Genomic DNA, 15,372 nt, shown 5'->3' with positions numbered 1-15,372 from the left:
AGGAAGCGCGTGCAGGAAGCGTGGGCAGGAAGCGCGTGCAGGAAGCGTGGGCAGGAAGCGCGTGCAGGAAGCGCGTGCAGGAAGCGCGGGCAGGAAGCGCGGGCAGGAAGCGTGGGCAGGAAGCGTGTGCCAGGTGGTGCTGCATCCTCAGGACCGATCTTACTGCCTGGACGTGGGGATCACAGTGAAAGTGTGCGGAGGGAGGATGGGAGGGAGGGAAGGAAAGAAGGGGAACAGGAAACAGCCCAGCCTTGTCATCACTGCCATTGACATCGACTCATGCCCTGAGATGCTGAAGTAGATGCTAAAATCACACAAGGAACTATACTCAATATTACATAATAACCTATAAGGGAAAAGAGTCTGAAAAAGAATACACACACACACACACACACACACACACACACATATGTATAACCGAATCGCTGTGCTCTACCTGAAACCTACATGATATTGTAAATCAACTATACTTCAATAAAAAGCACATGCTAAATGGAATGAGTCTTCCACCAAAGTCTCTGAGCTTCACACGCTGTAAAGGTGACGATGCGCACTTTCAAATGTCTATTTCAGTTCCTTAAACATGGCAACTGGCAAGTACAAACCACTTCCCTGACAAACAGCATCGCCTACAGTAAAGCTGGGGTCACATCTGCAATGTCACTGAGTCTAACCAGTGGAGGGTGTGGCCATGAACTCTTCTGAATGACACCGAGTCAAGGCTAATCAGACCCAGCCAGGTTGCTCCAACTGTGAGATGTGGGCTGAGAATTCCCGCACGGCCACAATGTCTGGCTTCCGGGGGTGAAGCCACCTCCAAGGATAACCCAGCCCACGACTCTGGAGCTGCCATGGCTGAGACATCCCACGTCCACGATCAGTCCCCGGACCACGGCTCTGCACACAGGGACGCCAACACCATCCCTCCACGAAACCACGGAAGGGGATTTGACGAGATGCGTCCTTGCCCCCTATTCGTTCTCGTGTTCCGGCATCCGGTGCGGAGCACACGGAGGCAGGCGGCTTGGTGTTGAGTGACACCCTGCCCCTCACAGGCTGCCGTGTCCGAGGGAGAGATGACGTCACCTCTCACGCAGCGCACGCTATTCAGCCGTGACGGGGGTACAACGCACTCTGATGACATATTGTTTTAGGCAAGGGATGGGAAACGTTGGATTCATTTATAAATTCCTCCTGAAATTTAAAACCAACGTTTTACCAAAATCAAAAACAAGGTACAGAATTACGTATTATCTACACAGGATTGCGAGAATTAATCCAGGAGGAAAAAGCTGACCACACCCTTCGATCACGCTCCGTCTCAAGCTTATCGGCCACATTGAAACAATACCTCTTTCTCCTCCTCTGTCTTCCCGTGAGCTTTGCTATAGTTGATAGGCGTGTTCCAGCCCTCGTGATCACAGAGGGCCTGGTAGAAGGCGGCATTGACCAACAGGCTGCTGGTTTTGAATGGGGAAGAGGAAGCAGTTGGAACAGAAGGGTTAGTGGAAGTTAGGGGTGCAGCTTTGTCCAGGATTCGGTTTTTTTTCATGCTTAAGTCCAATGTGCCATTTTCATCCACTTCTATCTCGGCTCCCTGGTATACAACAGGAAACAGAAAAACATTTAAGCAGTTTGCAGTGGCAGCCTAGCCATGTGGGCTTTTAAGGGATCATTTTAAATGCAAGCTTTTATGGAAGTATATCTGATTTTAAATCTAGCTTTCCGATTTGCTTTGGTTAATGTTCAATTCTTAGGCAGACTTTTCAGAGCAGCCCCATTAGTGAGCTTCGTGTTTCTGGGTTTAAACAAAGTAAGCCTAATATAAATAAGATGGTCCAAATACTAAATGTACTGGCTAAACCTGTTTTATCTTTTTTCCCCCCAAGTTTAGCTTTAAACCTTCCTTTCTAGTTTGCAGAATTATCACTCCCAATTCATCCTTTGAAGCAGTAACACTTGAGTTTACAAAGAGGCACAATATTAATCTAACGTGAAAAACACGCACAAATAACCAGCGGGAAGAGACTTTTTACTGGGAAATATGAGAACTATATTAGATTAGTAGGAAAGTGACATTTTACCCTGGGTGCCTTGCGCCAGAAAAGCTTGGTTAACTCGTGGCGGGCGTGTTGGGGGAGGCGGGCAGTGTAAACCAAAGTTCCCCTGGGGGCCTGGAGTGGAGGTACCAGGTGTCACATGACAGGACGGGGCGGGCAGCAGGGGGTAAGTTCTACAGTGAAAACTCCAGAATAAAGGTGATTCTCCTCCAGATACTCAGTATGAGACTTGAACTCTACCTCACGGCGTTTCTCTTCGGGAGACCTTTGGTTAAGCTTCGTCTTCTTTTCAAGGTTCAAGTGCCAACAAAGTCCCCATGTGCCCTGGACCTTCCACAACTCATGTGCCCGAGGATGGCGTGCGTGGCCCTGAACCGTGAACACCACCGGGCAGTAACTCCCAGAAGGCGGGGTGAACGAGCTCGTCACCCTCGCAAGTGGGTCAAATGAATACCTGAGCGGCACTGTCACTGTCATCCATCAATTCACAATTAGCTTCTGGACAATGTCTCTTCTCTTTTCCCTTTGGCCGGCAAAGCAGAAGTCTTCTCTGATATGCTCCTAAGATCCCTAACGGTTACTTCCCAGGGGTTTATTTTAACTCCCCATTTGCACTGCACCCGTACCCCCTCCCCAGCAGTTCCCCCTGAGATGTGATCCACCGTAGCGGCCGCCTGAGTTAAAAAATAAAAGCATCTCTTCTGTTTGCTTGTTTGACCTGCAAAGTTCCTATTCTCAATCTCTCAGCCTATGAGGTAGAAATGCTCTATTATATTTGTGGGAGGTAAATACGCTTCTAATATATTTGTACTAAGATGTTTGGTCATATCTTTCTGTCCTTTTCAGTAAATAGTTTAATCTCCTGTGATAGTTTTAAGCCCTGAATTTCACAGTACAGCTTATCCGGGATAATAACTTAGTAACCACCACATCTTATGCCATCTGTATAATATCAAATACGTTTTTATACCAGCATTAATAAACCTTAGTTACAAAAATCCAAGATATTAACCATATCAGTGCTACGTGCTCTCTCCACGATACAATGTATTCTGCCAGGAGTACATGAAAGCAATTTTTGGCTTCAAAACTGATACATAACTATAGAAAAGAAACAGAGCTATAGCTATCAAGTTTAATGGCCAATGTGAAGTAAAATGCTAAATATTGTAGTTGCTGACATTTTTCATAAAAAAATAAAAAAACTTGGGTTAAGACTGCACAACCAACATTCACATAAAATTCCAGACCTCTGTGACAGATGGCTTAGGAAAAAGGAGTCACGTGACTGGGCTGCAGTGTTTTATAGTGCAAAACCCATAAATAGTGCAGATTCGAGCTTGCTGAAAAAATACCAACTATTCCAAGACAACACTAATATATATTTTAGCTTTTACAGGAAAAAGAAACTTCCCATGAGTAAATTAAAAAATCGGAGATTCTCAGAGTTGCGATGGTCCTACATCTTGAGGAATCATGGGCTGATTGAAAAAAAAAATCATTCCTAATGTTTAAAAGAGGTGCTTTTCTGCACCCCGTGCCCCAGCCGGCTGCTCTGAGCACCTGACTGGGCTGGAGGCGGCCGTGTGGGTACAGATGGGCTTGAAGTGAGCTCACAGATGCATTCAAAATTACACACAGCACCAGGGAAGGGCCCCTTTCTGCCCATGGATGGGCGGCTCACACGTTTACTGCACGGATTTTATTCAGAGCATTATCAACAGACATCACATCTCTCTGTGCTTGAAACTCCAAATGGCAGGACAACGAGGACAGGGTGGGGGGGAGGCGGCAGGAGGGGGAGGGAACGGCTGCACCCTGACATGGACCCCCAGCCCGGCGCCGAATACGCTCATTTCTTTTCTTTTTTTTTTTTTTTTTTGCGGTACGTGGGCCTCTCACTGCTGTGGCCTCTCCCGTTGCGGAGCACAGGCTCCGGACGCGCAGGCTCAGCGGCCATGGCTCACGGGCCCAGGCGCTCCGCGGCATGTGGGATCTTCCCGGACCGGGGCACGAACCCGCGTCCCCTGCATCGGCAGGCGGACTCTCAACCACTGCGCCACCAGGGAAGCCCTATGCTCACTTCTTAAAGGGCTGTTTTATACCCGTGTTTTCAGTATTTGAATTTTAAGCTTTTTGAGGCTGGTCTAACACTACTCATACGCTTTCCAACTTAGGAGCGACATCAGTGACCATCTACTTCAGCTACTTTTGAGTTACAGATGCTACCCTGTAATAAGACAGATGTATTTATTCATGAAATGACTGAGAAAGCACATAATATTTTCAAGCCACTATATTTACGGGTAAAAGAAAACTGAAACGTACAGTGTCCCTGACTTCAAGGAGCTTCTTTTGTGCATATAGGACATCTTTAGTGAAATAGACTATAAATTATTATTTTAAGTTATATAATTTATACATAAATTATACAATTGTAAATTATTATTCAACTGAAAGTTGAGATAATTTTTCATTATAAGTCTTATCTGTGCTATAAAATAAGAAGTGACTCAGATGTCTGCCAACAGAGAAACGATACTGCGCTGCATCTATTAAATGGCACGTTACAAAAGTAAAACAAAATAAAAATAAATAAATTTTAAAAAAGGGCTTCCCTGGCAGCACAGGGATTAAGAATCCGCCTGCCAATGCAGGGGACACGGGTTCGAGCCCTGGTCCTGGAAGATCCCACATGCCATGGAGCAACTAAGCCCATGCGCCACAACTACTGAGTCTGTGCTCTAGAGCCTGTGAGCCACAACTACTGAGCCCACGTGCCACAACTACTGAGCCTGTGAGCCACAACTACTGAGCCCATGCGCCACAACTACTGAAGCCCACGCGCCTAGAGCCCATGCTCCGCAACAAGGGAAGCCACTGCAATGAGAAGCCCGTGCACCGCAACGAAGAGTAGCCCCCGCTCGCCGCAACTAGAGAAAGTCCGCGCGCAGCAACAAAGACCCAACGCAGCCAAAAATAAATAAAAATAAAAATAAATAAATTTAAAACAATGGCATGTTATGTACTCAGTCAAATGATAATTATGAGAAGTTTGTTGCAACAGGGAAAAGACTTATGTCACTGAAAGCAGGAGACAGCCTGGCATGCTGGCTATGTGTACAGCTAGGGAAAACGGGGAGAAATTCATTTTCTGAAGAAGAGCAAATGGGAAAACACAGAAATTCTTGCATTTGTAGTTAGAGGATAGGCCGATGGCTGTTTTCCTCCGATATTTTCCGGGCAAATGATGATATTATGTTGTTTCAACAATTAAAAACGATCTTACATTCAAAGATGGTGATGAAGTAAAAAAAAGCAAAATTGTAATTTTACCTTAAATGTTCTGATTATGAAAAGCATTAACTTTCAAGACATTGATAGGATAAGATAGCCTTGTTTTCCTCATTTGGCAGGTTTTCTGTTAGTACGAGAGAGGTCACCACCACCTTGCCTTTGTGACTGGGCTAAGAGGACATGCAAAGACAGGTGGCCCGCAGCCTGGTTTCTGCTTCCAACTTGCCACTTCTGCTCTTCTGCTCGTGCCTCAAGGAGTTTGGGGGAGTATCTTTTTGGTACCGAAAGTCCTCTGAAACGTTTTCAAAGCAGGCAGCGTATTGAGTAGAGTTCTCTGTGCTATACAGAAGGTCCTTGTTGATTATCTGTTTTATATATAGTAATGTGTATACGTCAATCCCAAACTCCTAATTTATCCCGTGCTATTTATAGCACAGGGCACTCTACTCAATAATCTGTAATAACCTATACAGGAAAAGAATCTGAAAAAGAATGGATATATGTGTATGTACAACCGAATCACTTTGCTGTACACTGTAAACTAACACAACATTGTAAATCAACTATACTCTAATATAAAATAAAAATTAAATTAAAAATTAAATTAATATTAAAAAAATCCTCTTGCCTATCCTCAAAAAAAAAAATAAGTAGGCAGGGTATTAACAGTAAACAGATGAGAGACTTCCCTGGCGGTCCAGTGGTTAAGACTCTGCGCCTCCACTTCAGGGGTGCGGGTTCAATTCCTGGTCCAGGAACTAAGATCCCGCGTGCCACAAAAATATAAAATCAATAAATAAAATAAAGTAAAATAAATCAATTAACTGAAAACATCTTATTCTTACTAAACAGCAATCGAATATTAAAACTATTAAGAGTATAGACTTGTGAAATGTACTCAATATAAATCCAGTGATGGAATTCAGAGGAGAATCAAGTGGCTGATATAAGGTGTAAAATTAAAGTTGAGTTTGTAACCATTTCCCCCAAGTCTTTGTCTGGCACTTGGAATCACAGTGAAAACCCTTGGTGGGCCAGCAGTCTGTACACCAGGGAATGATAAACTCTTCAGGCAGGTCAGAAGCTAGGTGCGTGTGGATTCAAATTTTTGCTCCAATGGCTACAGCTGTGCCACTCGGAAGCAGTCATTTAGTATCTCCACACTACTTTTCTTCACCTGCAAAATGGGATAATTGTATCTGCTTTACAGAGTTTCTAGAAGGATTAAAAAGGATTACTATGGGCAGAGTGCTTATTTACAGTGCCTGGCACATAGTAGGTGTTCAATAAACAACAACTGATAATAAGAATAATTTGATTAGGTTTTTGGACCCGAAGAGACCTCCCTATGCTGTTCTACACTGAGGAAAAGAGGCAGTTTCCCCATACATGTCAGCTGGTTCCTTGAGATCCCAACTCAGGTCCCTCAGGACATTTCACTCATATTCTATAGCATCCTCCGACTTCAAGTTAAAGTTACTGCAAAAGGCTGGATTCTAACCGCACCCAGAGCCGCCAGGCTATTTCTGAGAGCAGGCAGCAGGAATGGCGATGTGATATCCTGCTGTGTCTAGGCCTTGTTCAAGCACAAAACAGACTTTGAACTTTAAACATTTCAAGCAAGTGTCAATTTTTTGTTTTCTTTCAAGGCACACTGTGCATATGCCACTTTGTCTAAACAGGTGGGGAAAACACCAAAACAAACAACAGAGCGCTTGGCAAGCGGCAGCGATCGGGATAAAGATAGACTGTGTGCCTATTCCTACCTCTGCTGAGGGGAGGAAGAGGAGGAGAAAGATGGGGAAGAAGGAGGATGGAGCGCGGGTCTTAGGGAACGTGGCGAACCCCCACCGCTCGCTTCTCCTGCCGCTTGCTTCTACTCAGCCCTGACCTCATCTCGGGAGCACCCGTCTCCAGACTAAAGCGGGACTGATTGAAGCTGTGGTCCATGTGAGCTCTGCAAACTCACATTAATTCCAAATGGAAGTAAAGGACATGATACAAATCTCAGCACCAAGGACCGTGCTAGCATTGAGATGGGGTTCATCCTTCAGACAAAAGTACCCATAACCATGACAATCTCCATTAGGGATTTGCTATTACTAACTTTTCCTCCTGACTTGATTCCTCAAAGAGATACTTAAAACACGCACAAGTGATTTAGGTGGCGTAGACCTGCTGGGTACGTGCTGGCCTGGATTTTAACATATAAACAATTCCTTCTAAGATCTACTTTCAGGATGTGGTGGACTCAAGCTTGGGCAGCGATGGGCAGTGTTAGCCCTGGCATCTCAGCTCAGTGCCAGGGAGGAGGTGTTTTAGTGTTGGGTGGGCAGGTGCTCAGGCTGAGAAATTCTGGAAGGGGGAGGACACTTTGGAACGTGCCTATCGTCCTTCACTGTCTTTAGAAGATGTTCTCTTGCATCTCTGAAGTCTTCCTTCACCCCCTTATCTTCCAGAAGAGTAGGGATTTTGAAAATCACGATGCAGGTCTCCCAGTAAACCTGGAGTCAGCTGTGAGTCTGCACACAGCATGAAAACCAATCTGTATTAGCTCCGACCAGTGGATGAACGCAATCTCACGGTTAGTGACCTTTGGCTTGATTCTGACAAGGTCATGCTCCTACTCATGACCTGTAATTTGTTCTCCTCTTGGGCTCTTTAAGCAACTTCAGAGAAGCTCATCGGGTAAAGGGAAGGACATGGAGGCAGAAGGAAAATAAATCCGTTGTCTGAATTCTGATCAAACTCCCTACAAGCCACCCATGCCTCCCCTGAGCCTCAGGAACATCACCTCTGAAGACCCAGTTCTCCACCTGGAATGACCACTTCTTTTGTCCTTCTCTTCCTGTAAGCTCCTTGAAGGCGGGGTCTCTGAGGGACTCTAACCTGTGACTTGGGCAGTCCAGCACCTACAGACCTTTCAGGTGGGACAGCTGAGTCCATCTTCCAGAATATCTCTGGTACATCAAAAATGCTTCTATGCTCTGCTATAGAAGTCAGGAGTAGGGAAAAGCTGTGTATCCTTCTTTCTAAGCTAGGAACTCAAGACATCTATGGATTTTGGCTAGAAAAAACAAACGTACTAACAGCCTGCTATGGAGGCAACACCAAATCCTGTTGGAGAGAGAATCAGGCTAGTATTCAACGTGGAGGGGAAGATTGTTTACACTTAATCCTACATTAAGCAAAGGGCACAGAGCAGAGGGCCACACAGACAATAGAAATGGCTGTCACATGGCTTCACAGGCGAATTCTATCAAACATTTAGAGAAGAGCTAACACCGATCCTTCCCAAACTCTTGCAAAAGACTGCAGAGGGAGAAACACTCCCAAATTCATTGTGCGAAGCCACCATCACCCTGATACCAAAACCAGAAAAAGATACCACAAAAAAAGAAAATTATAGACCAATAGCACTGATGAACAGAAATGCAAAAATCCTGAACAAAATACTAGCAAACAGAATCCTACAGAACATTAAAAGGATCGTACACCATGATCAAGTGGGATTTATCCCAGGGATGCAAAGATTCTTCAATATATGCAAATCATTCAATGTGATACACCACATTAACAAATTAAGGAATAAAAACCATATGATCATCTCAACAGATGCAGAAAAAGCTTCTGACAAAATTCATATGATTTTGATTTTGATTCCTATAATAAAAACTCTCCAGAAAATGGGCATAGAGGGAACCTACCTCAACATAATAAAGGCCATATATGACAAACCCACAGCAAGCATCATACTCAAAGGTGAAAAACTGAAAGTATTTCCACTAGGGTCAGGAACAAGACAAGGAGATCCACTCTCACCACTCTTATTCAACATAGTTTTGGATGTCCTAGCCACGGCAATCAGAGAAGAAAAAGAAATAAAAGGAATACAAATTGGAAAAGAAGTAAAACTGTCACTGTTTGCTGATGACATGATACTATACACAGAAAATCCTAAAGATGTCACCTGAAAACTACTAGAACTAATCAATTAACTTGGTAAGATTGCAGGATACAAAATTAATGCACAGAAATCTCTGGCATTCCTATACACCAACAATGAAAAATCAGAAAGAGAAATTAAGGAAACACTCCCATTTACCACTGCAACAAAGAGAATAATATACCTAGGAATAAACCTGCCTAAGGAGGCGAAAGACTTGTACTCAGAAAACCATAAAACACTGATGAAAGAGATCAAAGATGACATAAACAAATGGAGAAATATACCATGTTCTTGGATTGGAAGAATCAATATTGTAAAAATGACTATTCTACCCAAAGCAATCTACAGATTCAATGCAATCCCTATCAAACTACCAATGGCATTCTTCACAGAATTAGAACTAAAGATCTTACAATTCGTACGGAAACACAAAAGACCCAGAATAGCCAAAGCAATCTTGAGAAAGAAAAATGGAATTGGAGGAATCAGGCTCCCCAACTCCAAACTATACCACAAAGCTACAGTAATCAAGACAGTATGGTACTGGCACAAAAACAGAAATATAGATCAACAGAACAAGATAGAAAGCCCAGAGATAAACCCACGCACATATGGTCAACTTATTTTTGATAAAGGAGGCAAGAATATACAAGGGAGAAAAGACAGCCTCTTTAATAAGTGGTTCTGGGGAAACTGGACAGCTACATGTAAAAGAATGAAATTAGAACACTCCCTAACACCATACACAAAAGTAAACTCAAAATGGATTAAAGACTCAAACGTAAGACCAGACACTGATAAAACTTTTAGAGGAAAACATAGGAAAAACACTCTTTGACATAAAACACAGCAAGATCTTTTTGGACCCACCTCCTAGAGTAACAGAAATAAAAACAAAAATAAACAAATGGGACTTAATTAAACTTAAAAGCTTTTGCATAGCAAAGGAAACCATAAACAAGACAAAAAGACAATCCTCAGAATGGGAGAAAATATTTGCAAATGAAACAACAGACAAAGGATTAATCTCCAAAATATACAAACTGCTCATGGAGCTCAATATGAAAAAAACAAACAATCCAGTTAAAAAATGGGTGGAAGATCTAAATAGACATTTCACCAAGGAAGACATACAGATAGCCAAGAGGCACATGAAAAGATGCTCAACATCACTAATTATTAGAGAAATGCAAATCAAAACTACAATGAGGTATCACCTCACGCCGGTCTGAATGGCCATTATCAAAAAAGCTAGAAACAATATATGCTGGAAAGGGTGTGCTGAAAAGGGAACCCTCCTGCACCATTGGTGGGAATGTAAATTGATACAACCACTCTGGAAAACAGTATGGAGGTTCCTTAAAAAACTAAAAATAGAACTACCATATGACCCAGCAATCCCACTACTGGGCATATACCCTGAGAAAACCATAATTCAAAAAGAGACATGCACCACCATGTTTATTGCAGCACTATTTACAATAGCCAGGACATGGAACCAACCTAAATGTCCATCGACAGATGAATGGATAAAGAAGATGTGGCACATATATAAAATGGAATATTACTCAGCCATAAAAAGAAACGAAACTGGGTTATTTGTAGTGAGGTGGATGGACCTAGAGTCTGTCATACAGAGTGAAATAAGTCAGAAAGAGAAAAGCAAATACCGTATGCTAACACCTATATAGGGAATCTAAAAAAAAAAAGGTTCTGATGAACTTAGCTGCAGGGCAGGAATAAAGAGGTAGACATAGAGAATGGACTTGAGGACATGTGATGGGAGGGCGAAGTGAGAGTAGCATTGACATATACACACTACTGAATGTAAAACAGTTGGCTGGTGGGAAGCAGCAGCAAAGCACAGGGAGATCGGCTCGGAGCTTTGCAATGACCTAGAGGGGTGGGATAGGGAGGGTGGGAGGGAGGCTCAAGAGGGAGGGGATATGGGGATATATGTATGCATATAGCTGATTCGCTTTGTTGTGCAACAGAAACTAACACGGTATTATGAAGCAATTATACTCCAGTAAAGATCTATTAAAAAAAAAAAAGAAATGGCTGTCACTGGGCACTGTTTGATCAGAGCCTATTTTTCAGGGTTAATTACTTTGGCTTTTTCTCTCTCTCTCTCTTTTTTTTTTTTTGTTACAATAATTACCTTTTGTGGTTTCAGGAATTTATGAGGTTCTCTTTTATATTCAGAAAATAGGATCCAACCAGGAAAGAATTCTGCAAACTGTTACAGTTGTGTGCAAATGCGGGCCTGGAAGAAGGATTCTGTACCAGGTGACAGTGTAGGGTGCCACAGTGATCCTATTTTAACAACCACGATGTCAAACAAGACAATTTTCGTGGGAAAAAGGTTCCTAAAACCGCCAGCATCACAAACTCTTCCTAAAAGCTGACTGGTGCACTTTCTGTCTCTTCCACCCTTATCATCAGTGGTTTGGCTTTGCAGTTAGGGCTTGGTTGGCAGTTTGGAGGCTGAGACGTGCAGGGGGTTCCTGCCGCCCGGGACAGGCATATCAGCTCCACAGAGCAACCCCGGCTCACAGAATGCTCCCAGCAGGAGCATCAAATACACACGGCGAGTCTGCTGTTTGAATTTTCGAAATGTGATGATCTAACAGTCACTTTTCTGACCAGAAATGTGTTTTAAGAAGAGAAGAACATATATCGATAAGGGAAAATACCTTCAAATTTTAGTCACCCTTGTTTGATTCACTGTTTGGCTCCAGCAATTAATAGAACGTGGAGAGTATAAAGGTTAAAGGCAGAATTCTGAGGAACAAAAAGTATCTACCTTGCAGATGGAAAGCCTTCACTCTACAACCATTTACTCAAGGAATTTAAGCAGATTTAACCATTATAATATCGGCACTTTTTATTGTAGGACAGCCTAGACAAAGAATAAAGCACCAGGAAGGAAGATAGTTTAGTATTTCTCCCACAAGCTGTATATTAGAATATCCCTTTAAAAAGAAGAAATGTATTCAGGTTTTTAAAAATGAATTTAAAAATAACCAAAGTTCCCTTTTAAAGGACCCTACCTCATTCATTTATGTACATAATTTCTGCCTGTGATTTTGGAGAGCTTGGCATTTTCTTTATATTTTTGAGGCAACGTGTTTTTCTTTGTTTAAGAACCTCATTTGTTTAAGAATTGTTTTTGAGTGGTTTTTGGCCACCAACTCTTCCTGGGGTTTACTTGGCTGAGATCTGTCCAGAAGCTAATTCTGATTCTTCTGTCAAAGGCTCAACGCACTGTGCGCCCTGCTCTCCTGAAGGCCTGGCACACGGCACAGGTGGCAGCTGACCATGCCGGGGACGGGCTGAGCTTAAAGGGAAAAGAGAGCTAGAGCCTGTGCTCGCCGAGTTTCGGGTTAGAGTTTAACCTGGGCGATCTTCCACTGAAAGCAAGGGTAACATCTCTTCTCCAAATAAGCCTGGGCACTCTCCTCCAGCTGGCTTCAGCTGTCTAGGTAGGAAAATAACTTCTTTTAACAGCCCTTAGCTTGGACGGGAGTTACAGGTCCCTGCTGACTGCAGGACGCTCACGCTCCCTCTGAGGGTCCCTGTTACTTTGGAGCATCACAACCCCCTCCTCAAAAGGCAAGACATGAAGGATCTTTTTGCTTTTTGTTTTCCTCAAGGCATCATAAACACAGATGTCTACTTCTCTGCGTTAGTCGGCGAGGAGAGGTTATTAGAGAAATGTGATTAATTTCGTGAGCTCCAGAAAGCTGGGGTCTCCATAAACTTCACAGAATTTGATTTTGGATTTGAATTTGGGCCCTGAGTTCTCAAGACGCCCCCAGGGCCCTGTCTTGTCGGTTTAACGGATCCAGGTTTTAGGATGTGTCCTTCGTGAAAACTACAGCAACTCAGACCACCTTACGCTATACGACAGTCACATGTACGACAGTGAAATTTCATGAATTTTGCCAGTGTTTTACGGGGGGCTGTGTAATGGAACACGTCCTACCATCTTTGATTCGAAGGCAGTGAAAAGCTTCCGTTGTTCAGCGTGACTCTAGTGGCAATCTCTTTCCTCGTGTGCCAGAGTCCCCAACACAAAAAGAGGTTTGGAATCTATCGAGCCGCCCCCAACCGGCTTCATACCGCACCCCTGCACCAGCTCTGGGGCACAACCTGCAAAAGCGCCACTGTCTCCCTCCAAGGTCCTTCCTCCCACCACACTCATCCCTGCCCAGGTTCTCTCCCCGAGACAAGGGGGGCCGTGCTGCAGGGGCGGGGGAGAGTGTGGCCGGTTCACGCAGGCAGTGGATTCTCGCTGTGAGCCGCTGCCCCCCTCCGGGCTCTTGGCCGGCCTACCTTGGCAGGCAGACTCTGCGGTTTGTTGGAGAGGATGTCTGCAGCTTCCCTGCAGCGGGTGGAGAGGTTCAGGATGGCAGCAGCTGCCGCTACGTGGGTGTCTTCGCCGCACTGACCGTGGCTGTGAGAGCTGGCACGGCCGGGGCTCGGTGTGTGAGCGCCCGCACTCAGCAGCCGGTTAGGAAATTTCCCTGGATTGGAAAAATGCTTCGCTGTTGAAGAGAGATTTGATTAGCAATTGCTCGTACGTGGATTTAGTCATTAGATAGATTTGTTTTAAAGACAGAACTTCCTTGCATGAAAATACGTGAAGAATAAATTAAAACATGCTCCATTCTCCCTGCGTACGTTCAATGAAGGTTATTCAGAACGGTTTTCACAAAAGTTCACAGATCAGATGACGTGATTGCGGGGGAAGAAGCCTATTCTCTGAATATTGTTTTGCATTTCCACGTCTTATGACAAAAACTCCAGAACTCATGTTAGCGGGCAGGTGCCATGGCAGCGTGGGTAGCTGCGAAACCCGTCAGGGACTAGACAGGCATAAGGCCGGTACAACCACAAACGGCGTACGTGTGCGGCCCAGTAACCCCAGGGGAGAGAAACGGACTTTTCGTATTTGTTTTCATAATAACAGTTTTTACTTAGCCATGGAATTGTATTGTTTTGCTATTGGATGTGGAGGTTTGTTTCGTGCTTAAAACAGCACGAGTTTTTCTTCGTCCAACTCAGGGGGACGGAGTTGGTGGCGGAGGCTTTCCTGAGCTGGCATCTTCACGCTCGGTTCGGGGCAGTGAGTGAGAGATGCACAGAGCTTCCAGGGGAACGGAAAGGCACCGCGGCGGAAAGGTAGCATTCTCAGTGCTACCGAGAATGAGCGCTGCTTTATGTTCTGTTGTGGGCACCAAGGCGTTACTGAGAGAATTAACGGGCTTCTCTCCACTCTGGGTATTTGTAAACCACTCAGGGACCAGGAAACACAGCCAGCATTTAATGTGGGCTAATATAAAGGCAGTTATAGCTGTTTCACCGTAAGTAGTGTTTACTTTAAATATTTGATCATTATTTTTCACGAAATAATTTAAAACATCACCAAATGTTATTCCTGTAGTTATAAAAATATGAAAATGTCACTGAATGTGCTACATTTTTAAACCAAAATCCATACTACATGAGCATATAAAACACTCATTAATTTGTTTCACCTGAATTCAACATATATGTATGTGTGTATATATCCTAGAACTATATCTATATCTAAATTTATACAGATAGATACAAAACATTGTGTGTGTATATTTGTGTGTATATCTTTCTTTCCTGAATCTAACAGGCTGTCAGTGGTTACTTATGTTGGCTGTGCCCTATTTTTAGTAAGAACAGGTAAACTATCTTCTGGAGTTTCATGTACTTCTTGTTGGTGGACAAACTCCTTTCAAGTCTGTTTATACACTGTTAGGTTTTATACGCCATTCACGTTCTTTACGGAAGGTGACCACGGCACAGAAGGGAGAAGCACCCTGTGCTCCTAAGAGTACTACGTCTGGGTTAACTACGCGTGAGATCAAAGGGATTCCAGGGATTTGCACAACGTTGTAAAAAATTCCCGGTCTATGGAGGACTCCAACTGGGGGATTATTTTGCTTGGCAGAAATCATTCCTGGGTTTATTCCCAACATTTACTTTCTAACCTTTTCATTAAAACATTCAAGGACTCTAAACAACTTG

At 43.7% G+C, this 15,372-nt stretch overlaps 1 protein-coding gene across 5 annotated transcripts in view; it reads right to left on the bottom strand.

Moving 5' to 3' along the window:
* The window catches only part of ST18 (ST18 C2H2C-type zinc finger transcription factor), a 126,320-nt gene that overhangs the window by 33,517 nt on the left and 77,431 nt on the right, over nucleotides 1-15,372 (bottom strand). For 4 of the 5 annotated variants that reach the window (XM_067712344.1, XM_067712343.1, XM_067712347.1 and 1 more), the window contains exons 11-12: nucleotides 13,645-13,856; nucleotides 1,352-1,597 (exon numbers count right to left, since the gene is read on the bottom strand). In XM_067712344.1, coding sequence (XP_067568445.1) covers nucleotides 1,352-1,597; nucleotides 13,645-13,856 — 458 coding nt within the window. The remainder of the gene's footprint in view (nucleotides 1-1,351; nucleotides 1,598-13,644; nucleotides 13,857-15,372) is intronic. The other variant, XM_067712346.1, reaches the window with a different exon arrangement.

The sequence above is a fragment of the Pseudorca crassidens genome, chromosome 17 (assembly GCF_039906515.1).
Source record: "Pseudorca crassidens isolate mPseCra1 chromosome 17, mPseCra1.hap1, whole genome shotgun sequence".
Lineage (NCBI taxonomy): Eukaryota > Metazoa > Chordata > Mammalia > Artiodactyla > Delphinidae > Pseudorca > Pseudorca crassidens.
The sequence above is the reverse complement of the archived record's forward strand: the minus strand, read 5'-3'. Positions and strand labels throughout refer to the sequence as shown.